Below are 18,260 nucleotides of genomic sequence, written 5' to 3'. Positions count from 1 at the left end.
CACAAAATTGACCCCTATGCTAAAATTACTCGGTTTTAAATGATCATGTAAATCGTCATCATTATATATATGCATATATGAAGTACACCGTAGGATAATAAAAAATGATGATGTAAATCGTGCTCAGAAATGAAATCATGATTGAGCTTTTGCTAATATGAAATGGTTTAAAGAATGGAAAAATTCAGTTTACGCTAAATCGTGAAGTTTCCTCGACATTTTAAAACTATTCAAGTTATTTATTATTTTTTCTAGTTCTTTTTTAGAATTATAATTTTTACTTAAATAAGAATTAGTCCAAAAGAAAAGGAAAATTAGGTGTGGAAAAAATGATGTAGCAGGTTCTATTCCAACTTCTGATAAGAAAAGTCAAAGGAAAACGTAATACTCAACTATAGTGTCCTCCCTAGTCCTATGTGCATATAATAACCGGACCATGAAACATATAGTGAATGAATCTAAACATGTTGGGACTCCTTGTGCGAGTAAACATGTTACATATTTTACTCTTTATTTCAACTCTTTACACGATGATCAAAATTGGTAGTGCTTCTATGTACACAATTACATCCTCTCAATTCATCAAAGATTCTGAAACTATAAGCTCAAATGACGATGCATTCAAGCTTGGATTCTTCAGCCCCGTGAACACAACAAATCGCTACATAGGAATCTGGTATCTCAATCAATCCAACATCATCTGGGTAGCCAATAGAGAAAAGCCACTGCAAGATTCTTCTGGGGTTATCACCATGTCTGATGACAACACAAACCTTGTAGTACTGAATGGACAAAAACATGTTATATGGTCATCAAATGTCTCAAGTAATTTGGCATCCTCAAATTCTAATGTCACTGCTCAGCTTCAAAATACTGGAAACCTCGTCTTGCAGGAAGACACTACAGGTATTAGAAATATGATTAGTTAGTAGTTAATTTATAGTTTCTTATTACTAGTTAACTTACAAGTATTATACTTTTATATGGAAGTCATTAATAAGAGATTCATGTAGAAAGTAAAATAGAACTCATATTGTTTAATGAAAATGCGTATTTATATAGAGAATTTGTTGTTAAACTTAATAATCAGTTAAACAATTAATTAACTATTAACTAATTACTATATCTCTAATAACAGGCAATATAATATGGGAGAGTTTCAAACATCCATCTGATGCATTCCTCCCAAATATGAGCATTAGCACAAACCAAAGAACAGGGGAAAAAGTAAAACTCACTTCTTGGAAAACTCCTTCGGATCCAGCTATTGGAAACTTCTCTTTTAGCCTTGAGCGTCTCAACACTCCTGAAATTTTTGTATGGAACCAAACAAAACCTTACTGGCGCTCAGGTCCATTTAATGGTCAAGTTTTTATTGGATTACCAAGCCGTTTGTTGTACATTTCTGCATATCTGAATGGATTCAGCATTTCAAGGAAAGATAATGGAAGTCTTGTTGAGACTACGTATACACTGCTGAATAGTTCTTTCTTTGCAATTGCTACGGTGAATTCTGAAGGCAAGCTGATTTACACTTCATGGATGAATCGGCATCAAGTTGGGACGACCATTGCTCAAGAAAATGAATGTGATATTTATGGTTTTTGTGGTCCTAATGGAAGCTGTGATCTGACGAACTCACCAATATGCACATGTTTGAAAGGTTTTGAGCCGCGAAATGTGGATGAATGGAATAGACAAAATTGGATAAGTGGGTGTGTGAGAAAGGCATCACTGCAGTGTGACAGGGTGAAATACAATGGAAGTGAATTAGGCGGCAAAGGAGATGGTTTTGTGAAACTAGAGATGACAAAAATACCAGATTTTGTACAACAATCATATATTTTTGTTGATGATTGTAGAACTCAGTGCTTGAATAATTGTAATTGCACTGCTTATGCATTTGATAATGGAATTCGTTGCTTAACTTGGAGTGGTAATTTAATCGACACAGTCAGGTTTTCAAGTGGAGGCATTGATCTTTACATACGCCAAGCGTATTCAGATCTTCGTGAGTATTCATAGTTCACAGCTATTTTTTGTGTGTGTGTGGCGAATTTATTAATTATTGTAGAAATATAGTTCTAGTCAAATTACAATATTGTGATCTAAATTATGTTAACAGCTACAGATAGAGATGGGAAGAGAAATGTTACAAAAATCATCATATCAACAGTGGTAGTGGGAGCAATTATTTTTGCTACTGCTACGTATTTCTTATGGTCATGGACTTCTAAATATTCAGGTACCTCTCCTGCAGCTTTTATAATAATAAAAAAAAAGTTTGTGTTTCTGTTTATTTATTTATTTATTCTTTTGATTATGTATTTGGGATTATTATTGAAATCAGGAAGAAGGAAAATAGAACAGATGTTGGTGTTTAACAAAAGGCAAATCCATCAAGAAAACCGTAATGCAAGTCTTACTGGAAATGTGAAACAAGTCAAAATAGAGGACCTTCCTTTATTTGAGTTTCAGAAAATTTCAACTGCAACAAATAATTTCGATTCAGCTAATAAGATTGGCCAAGGTGGTTTTGGTTCAGTGTACAAGGTAAACTTAGTCATGTGAAGTTTTTATCTTTGATTAATATTTTGTATTATACGTTCTCATATTTCCTGAAAAATATATCAGGGAGAATTAGAAGATGGACTGGAAATAGCAGTGAAAAGACTATCAAAGGCTTCAGGACAGGGACTAGAAGAATTTATGAATGAAGTAATTGTGATTTCCAAGCTTCAACATCGCAATCTTGTTAGACTTTTGGGCTGTTGCATCGAAGGGGAAGAAAAGATGTTGATCTATGAGTACATGCCTAATAACAGTTTAGATTTCTATCTATTTGGTTAGCACATCTTAACTTGTGCTATCTTGAAGTGATTTTAATACCAAAAAAAGAAGTTGCATTTTGCTAGTTATGATTACTTAGTTACTTACCAATGTCTCTACAGATCCAATAAAAAAGAAGATTTTAGATTGGCAAAAACGCTTATACATAATTGAGGGAATCTCTCGCGGACTGCTTTATCTTCATAGAGATTCGAGATTAAGAATAATACATAGAGACCTAAAACCGAGTAATATTTTGTTGGATGAAGAACTGAATCCAAAAATATCCGACTTTGGCATGGCTAGAATCTTCGGAGGTAGCGAAAACGAGGGAAATACAAGAAGGATTGTAGGAACATAGTAAGCATGTTTTATCTTTATACATACAACCTTATAATATTGCAATTAAAAAGCCATAATATATATTTATTTTGATAAATGAAATTTAAATGCAGTGGATACATGTCTCCAGAATATGCAATGGAAGGGTTGTTTTCAGAGAAATCAGATGTATTTAGTTTTGGGGTTTTGCTCTTGGAGATAATAAGTGGTAGGAAAAACACAAGTTTCTATAATCATCAAGCACTCACTCTTTTAGGATATGTAAGTGTTTTTAAAATTTCGCCCATAGATTCATAGGACAGCACTATTTTCTGTTGTAATAATAATAATAATGATTTATTTTTTCAAATTTATATAAATCTATATTAGTCTTTATTTTTTTATTTTTTATTTTTTGGTTTTTTCAAGACATGGAAACTATGGAATGAAGATGAGGTTGTAGCTTTGATTGATCAAGAAATATGTAATCCTGATTATGTGAGTAACATTTTGAGAAGCATACATATTGGACTTCTGTGTGTGCAAGAAATTGCAAAGGAGAGACCTACCATGGCCACAGTTGTTTCAATGCTTAATAGTGAGATTGTTAAACTTCCTCCTCCATCTCAACCTGCATTCCTTCTAAGACAGACTGAGCATAGAGCAGATTCAGCTCAACAAAATCACGACTCGAATAACAGTGTCACTGTCACAAGCTTGCAAGGCAGATAGAATACATTTGATGGAATGAAGCATGAGTCTCAAGAATTTAATGATATATACCTCTATATAGTAAAAATATTAAGTTGTACAACTGTCATGGACAAATGTTGTCCATCATAAAATTGATGGAGCATAATACATCATTTTTCCAAAAGCATGCTACATCTAGCCGTCAAATAAGAAATGTGGTTCAACCAATCTTTCCGTCAAATAAGAATGTGACTATGATGCATGTTAGGTTCACTGCTCAAACTGCAGTTTTGTATCAGTCTGTGCCAACAGATCTTAAGATTGAGAAATCTTCAGGGGATATTGAGTTAGATGTATTGATTGTTAAATGATTCACATGATCAAGCTGGATCGATCCACCGATGCAAAACAAGATGATAATCAGAGATTGCTTGCATCGGTATTTGAAGTAGTCTAGCTGTAGGTATATGGTTAGTATGTTGTGTATATTAGGGTAGCTTAGCTTTCATCTAATCCAATTCTATTATGCTTAGTCAGCATATCAAATTGGAGTTAGTTAGAGAAGTTCAAAAGTTAGTTAGCTAGCTCTAGAGGTATAAACACCTTCCCTTGTACATTTTTTCATTATCATCAAATATATGAGATGTTTTTGTTGGATATTTTAACAGTTCCGAAAGGGTTTATTGTTATGTAGAAATGTAAACACACATGCCACACGCAAGACAATCTCAGATTGTCTTTCCATTTTTCTAATTGTTATTATTATTATTTGTTCTTTTTTTTTTTTTTTTTTTTTAAATTTTGACATATTTTTTATGTCTTTTGTAAGTTTGCCATATTTGAAATGATGTGATTCTGTTATCGGTCCCAATATTATTGTTGATTGTTGTTAAGCCGGCTTCCACGGCACGTCTACAAAAGTATGAGTTTATTCAAGTTTTTTCTTAAAAAACAATTGAAACAATTTGTTTTTACTTTTTTTTTTTTGGAGCAAAACTAAAAATATATTAAAATCCTCTAAAAAAAAAAGAGAATATACTAAGATATTACATATAGGTTTTGGAAATTACATACAGTTCTCCAGAGAGAACATGTCTGAATATTCAGATGCTAAGAAATTCACCGGGGGAAACCATCCCATCTGTCCAGGATTCGCACTGATGTCACCATCTCCGGATTGAAGGGTCAGCTGGATCAAATCAAACGCCAATTCAACTACAGAGACACATATAGGGTGGATGATGTTGAGTATCGACGTCCGAACGACTCAACCAGGAGTGTGCGGTTCAGCCGAATGAAGCTCATGAACGACGACGTGAGAACCATGTTCTTGATTTTTGGTCAGTACTAGAGGGCCGATCGAGTTGGACGCTTCGTTGGTCAGATTTGTTGAACAAATTCAGAAAAGTTTGATCCGGCCCAGAAACCACGAAGAGACCAGGGCACTCCTCAACGCACCATATAAAGACATTAATTTAGTTGATCCGTGATGATGTGCTATGTTTTATTTAATTACGTGTTTTATGTTGTTTTTATCACGTGTTTTATGTTGTTTTTATTACGTGTGTTATGTTGTTTTTATTACGTGTTAGTTATATGTTGTTGAATTAAGTTGTTTTATTATGTTTTAAATAATATATATATATATATATATATATATATATATATATTGACACCAAATCTCAACCGTTTATTTTATTTTATTTAATCAATGGCTCATATTTTTCTATTGTGTGTGTATTCTTTCCCTTAAAGATGTCTGGTGTCAACGGATCCTAACTCTATATGTATGTATGTATGTATGTATGTATGTATGTATGTATGTATGTATGTATGTATGTATGCATGTGTGTGTGTGTGTGTGTGTGTGTGTGTATAATTTAAATTTTCATTATGTTTTACTTTACGTCAAAGATGCTCATTTAAACGCTAAAATTTGAAGATCATTCATTAAACTCAATTTTATAGGGTGTAAGTACAATTCAGATTATATAATCCAAATTCATTCAGCATAAGATTCTTTTGTATGATCCACATTCCACCGACAGTTTCTGCAGTCCACAACATCCAGATACCTCTATAAATAAGTGTTTATGTTTTAATTACCAGCAACACACACACACACACACACACACCAAAGAAACCATGTAAATTTTTGTCATTGTGTCGATGATCTTTCTCATGCGGTTGAAATAGATAGCTCTATATTTGCTTGCATGATGAAGATCTTCAGCATGCTGTCAAAAGTATATAGATAGATGGGTACAAAACATGATGAAGTTCTGAACTTGATCTAGTTGCATATCTAATCCCGAAGAGGTTCTTATGAACTTTGCCGATCGAAATATGTCAGTTGGCAGGCTTGCAGGATCAAGTTCAAAAGCACCTCTTCGAACATCATCCTGGAATATTATGTTGTTTATGCTGCTTTAAGCTGTTTACTTATTTTTTTTATGCCTTTTTTAATTTTTTTTCTATATCATCATCCATGAAAACCCTCCAAAAACACAGTCTGGGGCAGTTTGGATTATATAATCCGATTTTTTTTGTTAGTTTCAGATTATATAATTCGATAACCCTCAGTTTTTTTTGGACGGTGGCGTTTCACCAAAGGTTTGTACGGTTAGTGGAGTGTTTAATGCATTTTTGGACGGTTGGACGGTGGAACACAATTTATTTGAATGTAGTTATGATTTAGGACTTGTTTTAGGGGCTTGCATCTTCAAAAAATTCTTTCATTCTTCACTTCACCTCTTTTCTTACTTTCTCTTCAACATTTTTTAGTTTTTTTAGGAGTGTTTATGGTGTCATGATCATTGTTGACTATTCATATAATCTCTGCAATTGCTTTGCAGTTTATGCGGTGATTATACGACGGTCAACAGAGACCTTTGACATTAAAGAAAACACAAAAATTACAGTTCAAAATAATTCGGATTTTATCTTCCGAAATGAGCTAACAATCTGGTTTGAATTATATAATATAAAACAAGGGTGTTTTGGTCTTTTTGCAGGGCACGTGAGAATATCATAGGGTGGGAAATGTAATAGTCATATAATTATGGCATTATGAGTGATAAATAACCTTAAATTGTTTGTTTCCTAACAACTGCTAATTGATGCATTCACTAATGTTTTTTGAAAATTGCTTTTTTGACAAAGAATACTTCCAATTGACACAAGTAAATGACCTTAATGCCCCTGGCGGTAGTTAACTACCGCTGGTAAATGCGCCGGCAGTTAACAACCGCTGGCTTCCAGCAACAGTTAACTTCCGTTCACACCAGTTACAGAACCAGTGCACTCTGCACTTGGTTTTTTTTCCAGGAAATGTGTCCTGTTTTACCTGTAATTTCAAACGGCAATTCCGGAGGAAATCAAACCGAAACAACAACATCCAGCAATCATAAACATCAACATTTCATAGTTTATCAATTATTCGGTTACATTACACCAAACTGATAATGCGTTAACGTTTAACAATTGTTTGAAATTCATCAAATTTTCAACATTATGCAAAACATTACACGTAATGTACATTAATTACTAATAAATGTGAAACTCAAATATATTGATATACATATAAATAGTTGAAGGTTAGTTATATTATATCACCCAAAAAATTGGTCATTACATTATATATCCAAAAAAATACGTCGGCGCGTATCAACCAAAAAACGGATTAACACCGACCAAAAAGTGTCACATTTCATCTAATAAAAGCGAATCATCTAAATGTTCCAGAACATCTTCAAATTCGGTGTTTTCTTTAACCGGAGTGTCATCAAACATAATTGGATTGTCTTCATTTGTTGGCTTTTTTGGTGGAACCGGTCTCTCTTTGAGCTCAATGTCCATGAGTGTTCGGAAACGATCGTGTTGATCCAAGAATTCATCCTCCCATGTTGCCGCTTCTTCGCTCCTGTGATTTCTCCACTCCGGTGATTAGATATTGCATCTCCGTCAAGTCACCCCTTTTTGCCTTTTTGAATTTATGACGTTCATTGTAGACTTGCTTGATATTTGTCATGGACTCTTTCCTTTTCTTCTTCAAATTTGTCAAAATATTTTTTGGTTTCACCGAAGAATGGGTCAAGTCATGTACAATCTTCTTGTCGTCCTCCGTTAATCTTCCGGTAAGAAGGTGCCCTGCTACATACGGCACCATCTCATGGTTGTGAACGCCATTAAGAATAGCCAATTTCCAAGCATTGTCTTCCCTAACGACATATCCACGCACCTTGAACAAACACCCACATTTTCTTGATCCCTTTCCTTCATGCTTCACTTTTGTCTTCGGTACTTTGTGCTCGCCGCTCCGTTCACAAACCAACTCCAACATAGCATTTCTTCCTTCACAAGATCTTCTAATGATAACCGTAAATCCAGCCCTATTTGCTTGTCGACGGACCCAACCGAGCAATTCGTTTTTATCTTTCCATGTGTCTTGGGTTGAAAAGAAATGAGCCGTGTCCACTTCGTTGTCACGAAGTTTCCACACATCGGAATTGACGCTTGAAGCCTTAAATTTAACGGAAGCTTCGACCTTAATGGGAGCTTCAACCTTAATGGAATCGACAACTCTAGGTTTTCGATCACCCGGATCATCACCCGCATTCTCATCATTATCTATAAATAAACAACATACAATTACTAAACTAATTAATAAACATGTATCTAATATCATATAATAACATAAACAAACCAAAAAAACAAAAGAAAAAAAATTGTGGAAAAAAAAGAAATGGCAGTAGCTACTGCCACTTAGAAAATTTTGAAAATTTTCTAAGTCTCCAGCGGCAGTTAACAGCCGCTCACTCCCAGCGGTAATTAACTGCCGCTACAACGCGTGACAGTACAAAAAAAAACCAGAAAAATCAATCAAATGTAATGGATTTTAACGTTGTAATACCTGTTCTTTGATGCATGTTGTAGCAATCAATTAGCAATGATTTGGAGGCATGATTTTGACACAAAAATTTTGAAATGAGGTTTTTTTTGGGTATGGTTTTGGAATGAGAAAGGTGATGAATGAATAGGTGAGGTAGGGGTTTGCTGGTTTTGGGGGGAAAGACAGCAGTGGTAGTTAACAACCGCTGGGTCCCAGCGGCAGTTAATGGCCGGCGGATCTTCTAGCGGTTGTTAACTACCGCCAGGGGCATTAAGGTCATTTACTTGTGTCAATTGGAAGAATTCTTTGTCAAAAAAGCAATTTTCAAGTTTTTTTTTTCTTTTACTGTTATTAAGAGTTGGGCATAGATAAGGATTTTGATTTAGGCCCTCTAATATGATTTTTTATATACACCCTATCTATAACCTTAGCTTTGCTTTATACACCCTGTATAAAAAAATTTAGGGCCTCCTACAGACCTGGCCTCTAGGCTGTCGCACCCTCGGCCTATATATGCCTAAGGTCGGCCCTAGGTTCAACCGATCTTAAAAGTGTCAGTTGGAGTTATCTATAACTGGAAAATGCTGAACGAGAGTTAACTCTAACTGAGTTAAGGGAATGTGCAATTTTAAAGGGAGAAGAGCAATTTTCTATTAACTCAAACGTGTCAGAGTGTTTGACGATACACCCTCTCCTACAAGGTCGAGCATTTCCAGAAGCCTTCTTCACCATTTGAAGTTCTTGACAAGAGCGGTTTTCAAAGCAATATCCAACTCTTATTGATTGTTAATTGAAGTATTGTATAAAAAGGAAAAGAAAAAGAAAGGATACTAGTTAGGGAATCACATATAATAATTATGTTTTGGAATGTGTGTAGTCAATATTCTAAATATTTAAAAAATGTTTTTTTCTTCAATATACACACACACAATTTGCTTCCTTCACAAACATCCTTAACATCACACAAAAAATGTATTAAAAATGGCTAAAACTTTTAAAAATGACTAATTTTATAAAAGAAATTGTTTATTAGTTTTTTTAAGAAAAATTTAAACTCAAAGAGAGAGTAAAGAAAAAGAAAAAGGACAAAATTAATTAGCTGCAGTTAAAAAAAATTTGTTTATTAGTTTTTTTAAGAAAAATTTAAACTCAAAGAGAGAGTAAAGAAAAAGAAAAAGGACAAAATTAATTAGCTGCAGTTGGTATTGTTTTTGGGAAAAAATTTAAGTACAATTCTTTAGGTGTAATTTTTTAGGCACTTTGACTGCAGTTGGTAAGAACCATACCAAAAACACTTAAAAAATTGTATCTAAGTTTTGTCCTTGTTTTCGCTATTCCTTTCCTTTTCACAAAGAGAGACTATTCTTTTATTTTTTATTTAAACAAGTATAAGAACTGCATAATCTAAATTATGTCAAAAGATAAATAGTTGTGAAAAAATGACGTGGTTGGATCTGTTCAAAATTTCCAACTACAAATTAAGTCAAATAATATTGTGTAGTCGTGAAAGAATCCAAACATGTGGTGGGACACATTATCCAAGGAAACATGTTATATGGTCATCAAATGTCTCAAATCACAAGTAACTTGGAATCCTCAAATTCTAATGTCACTCTTCAATTTCAAAATAAAGGAAATCTTTTTTTTTTGAAGGAAAAAAATAAAGGAAATCTTGTTTTGCTTAAAGATACTACACTACAAATAGATAAAATAATATGCAGGGGCAAATAAAGTGAAAACTTAAGCAACTACAAAGGAAGCTTAGTTAACAACAAAAATTGTCAAAACAACAATAATATTTTTTATTTTTTGGAACCATTGTGGTGAATTTTGAAGGCAAGTTGGTGGTCACTGCATGCATCAATAGGTATCAAGTTGAGAAAGAAGCTATTCAGCAGAATATGATTGCGATGTTTATGGTTTTTGTGGTCCTAATGAAAGCTATGATATGTAAACTCCGCTAATATGTTTGAATGGTTTTGAGCCAAAAACCGTGGATGAAAATGAATAAACAAAATTTTACACCCAATGTTTGAAAGGTTTTTGTACTCAGAAATGTGATGTGAAATATTTTAAATGATGTGTCGTATGATATGTAAAATTACGTTTTGGATTTCCAGTTGTAATTGCATTTGCGTGACGCAGTTACAACTGGCAGCCATCCGATTAATTGAATGTTTGAGATTGTTTTATCATATGAACTGAGTTTGAAATTTGAACCGTCTGATCTTAAATCGACGGCCACGATATGTTACAAGCGTGAAACAACACAAAAACTTTACAACATGAAACCTGATCAGTAAAATTATCACCAACCTTAAAACTATCATAAAACTCTCTAAAAACTTTAATTTGAATATGATATATCGACATTTTTAAGTTTAAAAATCTGTTCTCTCAAAAAAAAAAGTTTAAAAATCTGAAAGAGGAATTAACAATGAATGATTTTAAAATAGAAGACCAATTTTATGACTAAATGAAAATAGAACGAAAAGCCAAAATTGTAATTAATCCTTCTATATATTTAACAACAATTATATTCACAGTAAATTCAAAAAGTAATATTTAAAAGCGATTTTAGAAGACAAATTTTAGACTAAATATCATTGACGTTTTAAATATTTTTACTTACATTTCAGAGGGAATATGTTTGAATGATACCTTGAAAATTCAGCTGCTAAGAAATTCACTATCACCAAAGTTGATTTTTGACTTCAAATTTGAGAAAATTCAATACAAATCAACTCCAATGGTTTTTGCCACACGTCAGTTTCTTAAATATGGCTCTCACACACACACACACACACACACACACACACACACATATATATATATATATATATATATATATAGGGTTATGTTACAAGCCACCCTTTGGTGGTGTCTTTTATCAAGTCACACCTCAAGGTGTGATTTTCACTTTTTAGTTATAACTTTGATAAAAGACACCTTCATAAAAAGTAGTTGGCGTCTTTTAACAAATGCTCATAGAGTAACTTGATAAAAGACACCTTCATAAAAGGTGTCTTCTATCATAACCCATATATATATATATATATATATATATATATATGGGTTATGTTACAAGACACCCTTTGGTGGTGTCTTTTATCAAGCAACACCTTAAGGTGTGATTTTCACTTTTTAGTTATAACTTTGCTAAAAGACACCTTCATAAAAGTAAGTTGGTGTCTTTTCGCAAAAGCTCATAGAGTAACTTGATAAAAGACACCTTCACAAAAGGTGTCTTCTATCATAACCCTATATATATATATATATATATACATATAGGGGAATGCTACAATACACACACCTATTTTTATGAATGTGTATTTTAGCATTGTGCACATTTTTTGTTTAGACAAAAAACCCAATTGCTTCTTTTTGAAAACATGTAAAAGTGAAGGGCAATTCTGTAATCTGCATTTAATGTTAACTTTTTTATTATTTTTTAATTCTAGCTCTTCTTCCCAAATCTACTTTACGCGCTTACCATGGAAGGTGCAGTGCAAGCTGGTATGGTAACTGGGTCGGAATCTTAAAATCATTGCCGTCGGAGATTTGTAATTGACGGTCAACAATTCTATACTTTTTTTTTCTTTAGTTTACTGCTAATTTGAATGAGGAGAGTTACCAATGATGAATTTGAGTTTTTCTCTCCAATCTCTATTGTTCAATTTCAGATTATAATGGGAAGGAAATTATATTGCCATCGTAGTTTTTCTTTGCTTGTTTTTCTTCTGCTCATGCTTGTAATCACTTCTCAGTTTGAGTGGAAACAACATATCTCAAGAGCAACAACAGGTCTCGAAGGGGGTAAAAATAGTAAACGAAAATATTAGGGGGGAAATTTAGGAACAATTGCAGGAAAATATTAGGGAATATTAAGGAAATATTAGGAAAATATTGAACAAGGTTGTGAGGCATCTCCCCAGGAACAATTGCAAGAATAGAACGGCAAGAGAGAAGGGGATGGAAAAATTTAAGGGATCTGGGAAGAAGAGCTAGAATTAAAAAATAATAAAAAAGTTAACATTAAATGCAGATTACAGAATTGCCCTTCACTTTTACATGTTTTCAAAAAGAAGCAATTGGGTTTTTTGTCTAAACAAAAAATGTGCACAATGCTAAAATACACATTCATAAAAATAGGTGTGTGTATTGTAGCATTCCCCATATATATATATATATATATATATATATATATATATATATTAAGTAAAAGTTACCCCAAGCTTCATAATACACACGTCGCTTTTATAAACTGGTGCCCCACGTATGCTAATTGCCCAGCCACTGTGGAATATGAGCCTAAAGGCTACCATAAAATGCAAAACCCACAAACAAATGATCTATACTTTTAACCTGACCACAACCACTGGAACAAAGACAAAGTTTGTAGAATAATTCCATGATAAATCAAGTTATCTTTTGTAGTAATAACCGTCAAGCAATTAAAAAGATCTTCAGAGGTGTTTCTTTATGCCACGCCATGTCATAGTATTCCGACCTACCATTTTGCACCATAAAAGTCATCAAATGATAGGTTCCTCAGACGTAGTACCCTATGCCTGGATCGAGACTCCAGTTCCATTTGTCTTTGACACCATCCTCCAAGAAAATATTAGTCAACATACCACACTCCCCAATTTGCTCCTTCCATGCTAAAAGCCTACGCCGCCACTTTGAACCATCCTCACCATCACCCAACCCTAATGTATACATCTGAACTAGGGATGGCAATTGGACCCAAGCCCATTGGGTACCCGCAAAAAATACCCACGATGGGCGGGTAAATACCCGCATTATTGGGTATGGGCCTGGGCACGGATAATTACCCACAAATTTGAACGGGTATGGGTGCGGGTACGGGCACTCTAGTGCCCACCCCGCCCCATGCCCACACATTATATACACCATGCGAATAATTTTATTTATATTAAAGTTAGTTAATTAATCCTAAGTCTTTGATATTTTTTGTAATATGCACTTGTTTTTTATATTTTAGATGCTTTTTATTTGGCCAAATAATATGATGCGTAATATTTTATATGTTGATTTAGAAGATTTCATATCATATTTTAATTATGTTGTGATATTTTTTGGTATTTATTATCTTTTTGTTGTGAAAGTGCGGGTAATGGGTGCGGGTACGGGCACTTAGATACCCATAGGGTATGGGGACGGGCACCAAACTTGTTGCCCACGAGGGTATGGGCCCGGGTATGGGGATTTTTTTAAAACGCGGGTATGGGGATGGGCACTATGGTACCCTGCCCAATGGGTACCCATTGCCATCCCTTTCTCAACTATCGTCACTTCCCTGTAACCAACCACTGATCCGACCAAAATAATGACTTGGTCCCATCACACACACACACACACACACACACACACACACACACACCAAACTCTCATCAAACCAACTCCCGACACCCAATCTTACACCTCTACGATTGGCAATGATATCCCTCAACTACCTAGATCCTGATCGACCACCCTCCTTCACCCTACATAGCTACTAACATCTTATATCAAAATCTCATCTGCTCTGCCTGCATTCTCTAATAACACTTTCATAACAAGGCCATATTAAATTCTCTAATCCTCCTTATCCAAACATATATAATCTTATTTAATCCAAGAAATTTTCCCAGAATCTTCACCCCCCACACCCCCAGAAAAGAAACACTTTTTCAAATAGATTCAATAGACGAGATTATAATTGAACGAGCTTTGAAGAAGGAAAGCAATAGTCCAAGATCGATGATAAGACATTTAAGAAGAATGAAATGAAAACCCAAGGACAAATATGTACTTTTCCATCCCGACAATCTTTTTTATTACGATCAACCAGCGGCTGCCAAAAATCGAGACGATTGTGATCGCCACCTATTGGCAGTCCAAGATACACAAAAGGAATATGACTAAGTTTACAATTGAAAACTACCGATGCTTTTGTCAACCACGAGTCAGGCACATTCACCCATATTAAAAGGTTTTATTAAAATCGACTTTCAATTCCGATATGACTTCAAAGAGAATGAGGTTTGTTTTCAAGGCTGTGATATTTGTCCAACTCTTTTCTCCCATAATAACAGTGTCGTCAGCAAACTGAGGGTGAGAAATACTAATAGACTCAACATCTCCAATGATGTAACCGGAGAACAACCCCGCATCAACATAAAGCATTCATCATAATACCCCTATTCACTCACAAAATTGACCCCCTATTTTAAAATCACTCAATTTTAAACGATGATGTAAATTGTCATCATTATATGCATATAGGAAGTACACCGTAGGGTAATAATGAATGATGATGTAAATCGTGCTAAGAAATGAAATCATGATTGAACTTTTGCTAACATGAAATGTGTAGACCATGATTTTCGGGTGTCAATCCATTAATTGGTTTTGAACCTTCAATCGTTTGGACTTTTCAATCTTTATTCGTGGGAAGGGAAAAGATGAATTTAAGACCCTTTTTGGATCCGGGGGTTGGTTACGATTGGGGAAGGTGTTAGGCACCCGCATCGTCCACGGTACTCCGTGGGAACCTCTTTCTAACTTTATCTTGTGCTAGGTTATTTTTATTTGAAAATTTGTTGCTTAAAATCTAAGTGAAAGAATGGAGGGAGAAGAAGTATGAGTTTTTGTTGTTTTTATTTGATCGATTTGGAAGGAATAAATCCTCTGCCTACGTACCCTTAAAAGGGATCAAAACCGCCGTAGTTCTCTCTTAAAGATATTTTTGGTGGGTTAGGTTGATTTTAATTTGTTTTTGAAAATGGTTTTAAGAAGGGTTGCGAGACCTCAAGGTATAGAAGAATAAAATAGAAGTGAGGTTGTTTCATTTTATTTGAAAAATTTAGTCTAAGTTTAATTAAGATTCATTTAGGAATTTGATTAAGAAAATAAAAAGAAAAACAACTTGGATTTGGATCCAAGGTTTATTGAGAAAATATTTGACTTTTTGCTTATTTGATTTTTGAGATAAAAAGGTTTTTCTAAACTAACGGTAAAGCTAGCGTAACGATGCGAAAAAATAAAGCAAGCGTAAAGCGATAAATAAAGTGATAGTGTCGGTGCTTGTGTCGGTGTATGCAATTACTACATTATTACATACCATCCTAAGGGCGTTCTAAAGCAAGAAATAAAATTGCTCAAAAATAAATTACATCAATGCCTAAAATACACACTAAGATATTGGAAAATAAATAAATTGCAAGAATAATAAAAAAAATGCATGAGATTATACTAAAATTAAAGCAAATAACAAGAAACTTAAAAGCATCATATACTAGAATAAATCACCAAATAGAATGCATGATGTTAAAAGTTTTTAAAGCAATGCATGAAGTATAAATTGAATCATTAAAGCAAAATTAACAAAGGATATTATGGAGTAAAAACATTTTAAATGCATGAAATAAAGCTTTTTGAAACATTAAAGCAAAAATATATAAAAAAACAGAGATTAAAGTATTTTAAAATGCTTTGAAGAAAGCCACAAAAATGATTAAAAAAGAGTGCATGATTTTTATTGTAAGAGTTATTATAAAATAAATGAAGCAGATGTGCAGGAAGGGGGTGCAGGAAGCATGTATGGGGGTTTCATTAGTAAGCGGTAAAACAAGAACAACAGTTGGGCTGTAGAGAGAATCAGGACAGTTTGAGGAGGAAAGGGCTGGGTCGGTTCAGGAACCGGGCTGGTTCAACCGAACCGATCCAGCCAAGAGTATATAAAGGGAATATTCCCATTTTCTTTCATTTTTGTTCATCCTTTCTCTCTCTAACCACTTTCAAAACGTTTGAGAGAAGTAGTCTGCAACTACTCCCTTCTTCTCCGATGAGCTTGATTATTCCGACGTGGTGGTCGCCGGCCCAACAAGGCGGCGCTGCCGCGTCGGACGAACCAAAATATCCGGATTCAAAAGTTTTCTTAAGATTAGAACATCCTTTTTCAAGTAGAGTATAGATCCAGCCTTAGATTTTCGCGAAAAGCGATATACGAGCCTAGATCTGCATCTTAAAATTCGGTTTCAAAACTTTTCTTCTTTCAAATGTTTTCAAGTAAAACACAGACAAACACATCATGCACAACCTAAGATGCGAACAAGAACGTTACCTCTAAATAGATCGATTGCGATCTTGGAGGTGATTCTTTGAGAAGAGGAAAAACTTGATCTGCTGTGTCTTGTTGAGTTCGGTTTGCTTCCCGATTGCTTCACGGCTTGATTTGATGTGCTGAAGCTTGCTGCTCGTTTCGGCTGTACGATTTGAATCCGGTTTGGTTGTCTCTTCTTTTTACTCGATCTGCATTTGCTCTTCTTCACTGGATTCACGACGATGATTATGATTTTGAACGGATCTGCAACAGATTGGATTCAGATTGGTAGTTATGTGTAGGTTTCTGCAGTTTCATGAATTTTGAAGCGGGTTTTGCTCATTGCTGGATTTGTACTATGTTGAATGGTATAGGTTGATTATTGTTGTGGTTGGACCGATCTGGAAAAGAGAGTTTGTGAGGGTTTTGATTTTTTGGTTTGGATGTGTTTTGTTGTTAGATGAATTTAACTTGAAGAAAGAAAAAAGAAAGAATGGTTACGTGATGATTTTGATTGTTAGTGAACTTGGAAATTTCTGCTCATTTTTGTTGTTCTTCAGGTTTCTTTGATGATTCTTTGTGTTTGATCTAGAAAATTAGAAAGAAAGATGGAATTAGGGTTTTGGGAAAGTTGGCTGCGGCTGCAGTTAGTATCTGTCAGTCCCCCCTTTTGCCAATGATTGGCACCACTACTTATAGCAAAAAACTAGGTTATGAAAGATGAATGGACAAAAGACAAGACTACCCTTAAAGAAACTTGGAGAAAAAGAAAAGAATTAGATGCTTCCTGGACCAATTAACAAAGGACACATGGACTTAAGACAAAAACAAGTTATTGATAAAAACAAAATAAAAATGACATTAAAAATAAAAAGAATAAATGGTTGAAATGAAATAAAATGGAATTGTAAAATAAAATAAAAGTGATAAAAAAGTAATAAAATTTAAAGCTGTCGAAACTTCGACTGAGACGACTAAAACTCGCGGTGTTTTAAAACACGAACAAAACCTTTTAAACGTTTTAATCATACGGACAAAAAAGAATTTACCTAAAAGGGTTTATTTATAAAAGAAATGAATAAAATACTTTAAATATTTTAAAAGAATGCGTAAAAATTTAAAATGCCTGAAAAAACAAATAAAGCGATTTCAACTAGGTAAAGCGCGGACAAAATTGTACTTGCAAGATAAAATACTTTGAATGATTAAACAACGACTGAGAAAGATTTTAAATGGTTAAAGAGAAGAAAAAAAAAAGAGTTCGAGCCGTTTTAAAATACGACTAAAAAGATCTTAACTGGTCCAAAATTGGGGTATGACAAAATGGTTTAAAGAATGGAAAAAAAAATTTAGTTTACGTTAAATCGTGAAGTTTCCTTGACATTTTAAAATTATTCAGTTAAGTGATTAAGTTAT

At 34.0% G+C, this 18,260-nt stretch overlaps 1 protein-coding gene across 2 annotated transcripts; it reads left to right on the top strand.

Moving 5' to 3' along the window:
- Positions 1–450: 450 nt before the first annotated feature.
- On the top strand, positions 451–4,502 carry LOC146943771 (G-type lectin S-receptor-like serine/threonine-protein kinase At1g11300). 2 transcript variants are annotated; one of them, XM_085742039.1, is made up of 8 exons: positions 451–906; positions 1,139–2,011; positions 2,132–2,245; positions 2,351–2,553; positions 2,635–2,845; positions 2,952–3,189; positions 3,285–3,432; positions 3,580–4,502. In XM_085742039.1, exons 1-8 carry the CDS (start codon positions 453–455, stop codon positions 3,880–3,882), a joined length of 2,544 nt encoding a protein of 847 aa, XP_085598165.1. In that variant the 5' UTR covers positions 451–452; the 3' UTR covers positions 3,883–4,502. The 2 variants fall into 2 exon arrangements, with proteins under 2 accessions (XP_085598165.1, XP_085598164.1); XM_085742038.1 differs by having other exon boundaries at positions 2,126–2,245.
- Positions 4,503–18,260: the final 13,758 nt, after the last annotated feature.

Source organism: Medicago sativa, chromosome 2 (genome assembly GCF_051527215.1).
Source record: "Medicago sativa cultivar Bolivia chromosome 2, Bolivia_mono, whole genome shotgun sequence".
Taxonomy (NCBI): Eukaryota; Viridiplantae; Streptophyta; class Magnoliopsida; order Fabales; family Fabaceae; genus Medicago; species Medicago sativa.
Note: the sequence above shows the minus strand (reverse complement) of the source record. Positions and strands in the feature narration are given on the sequence as shown.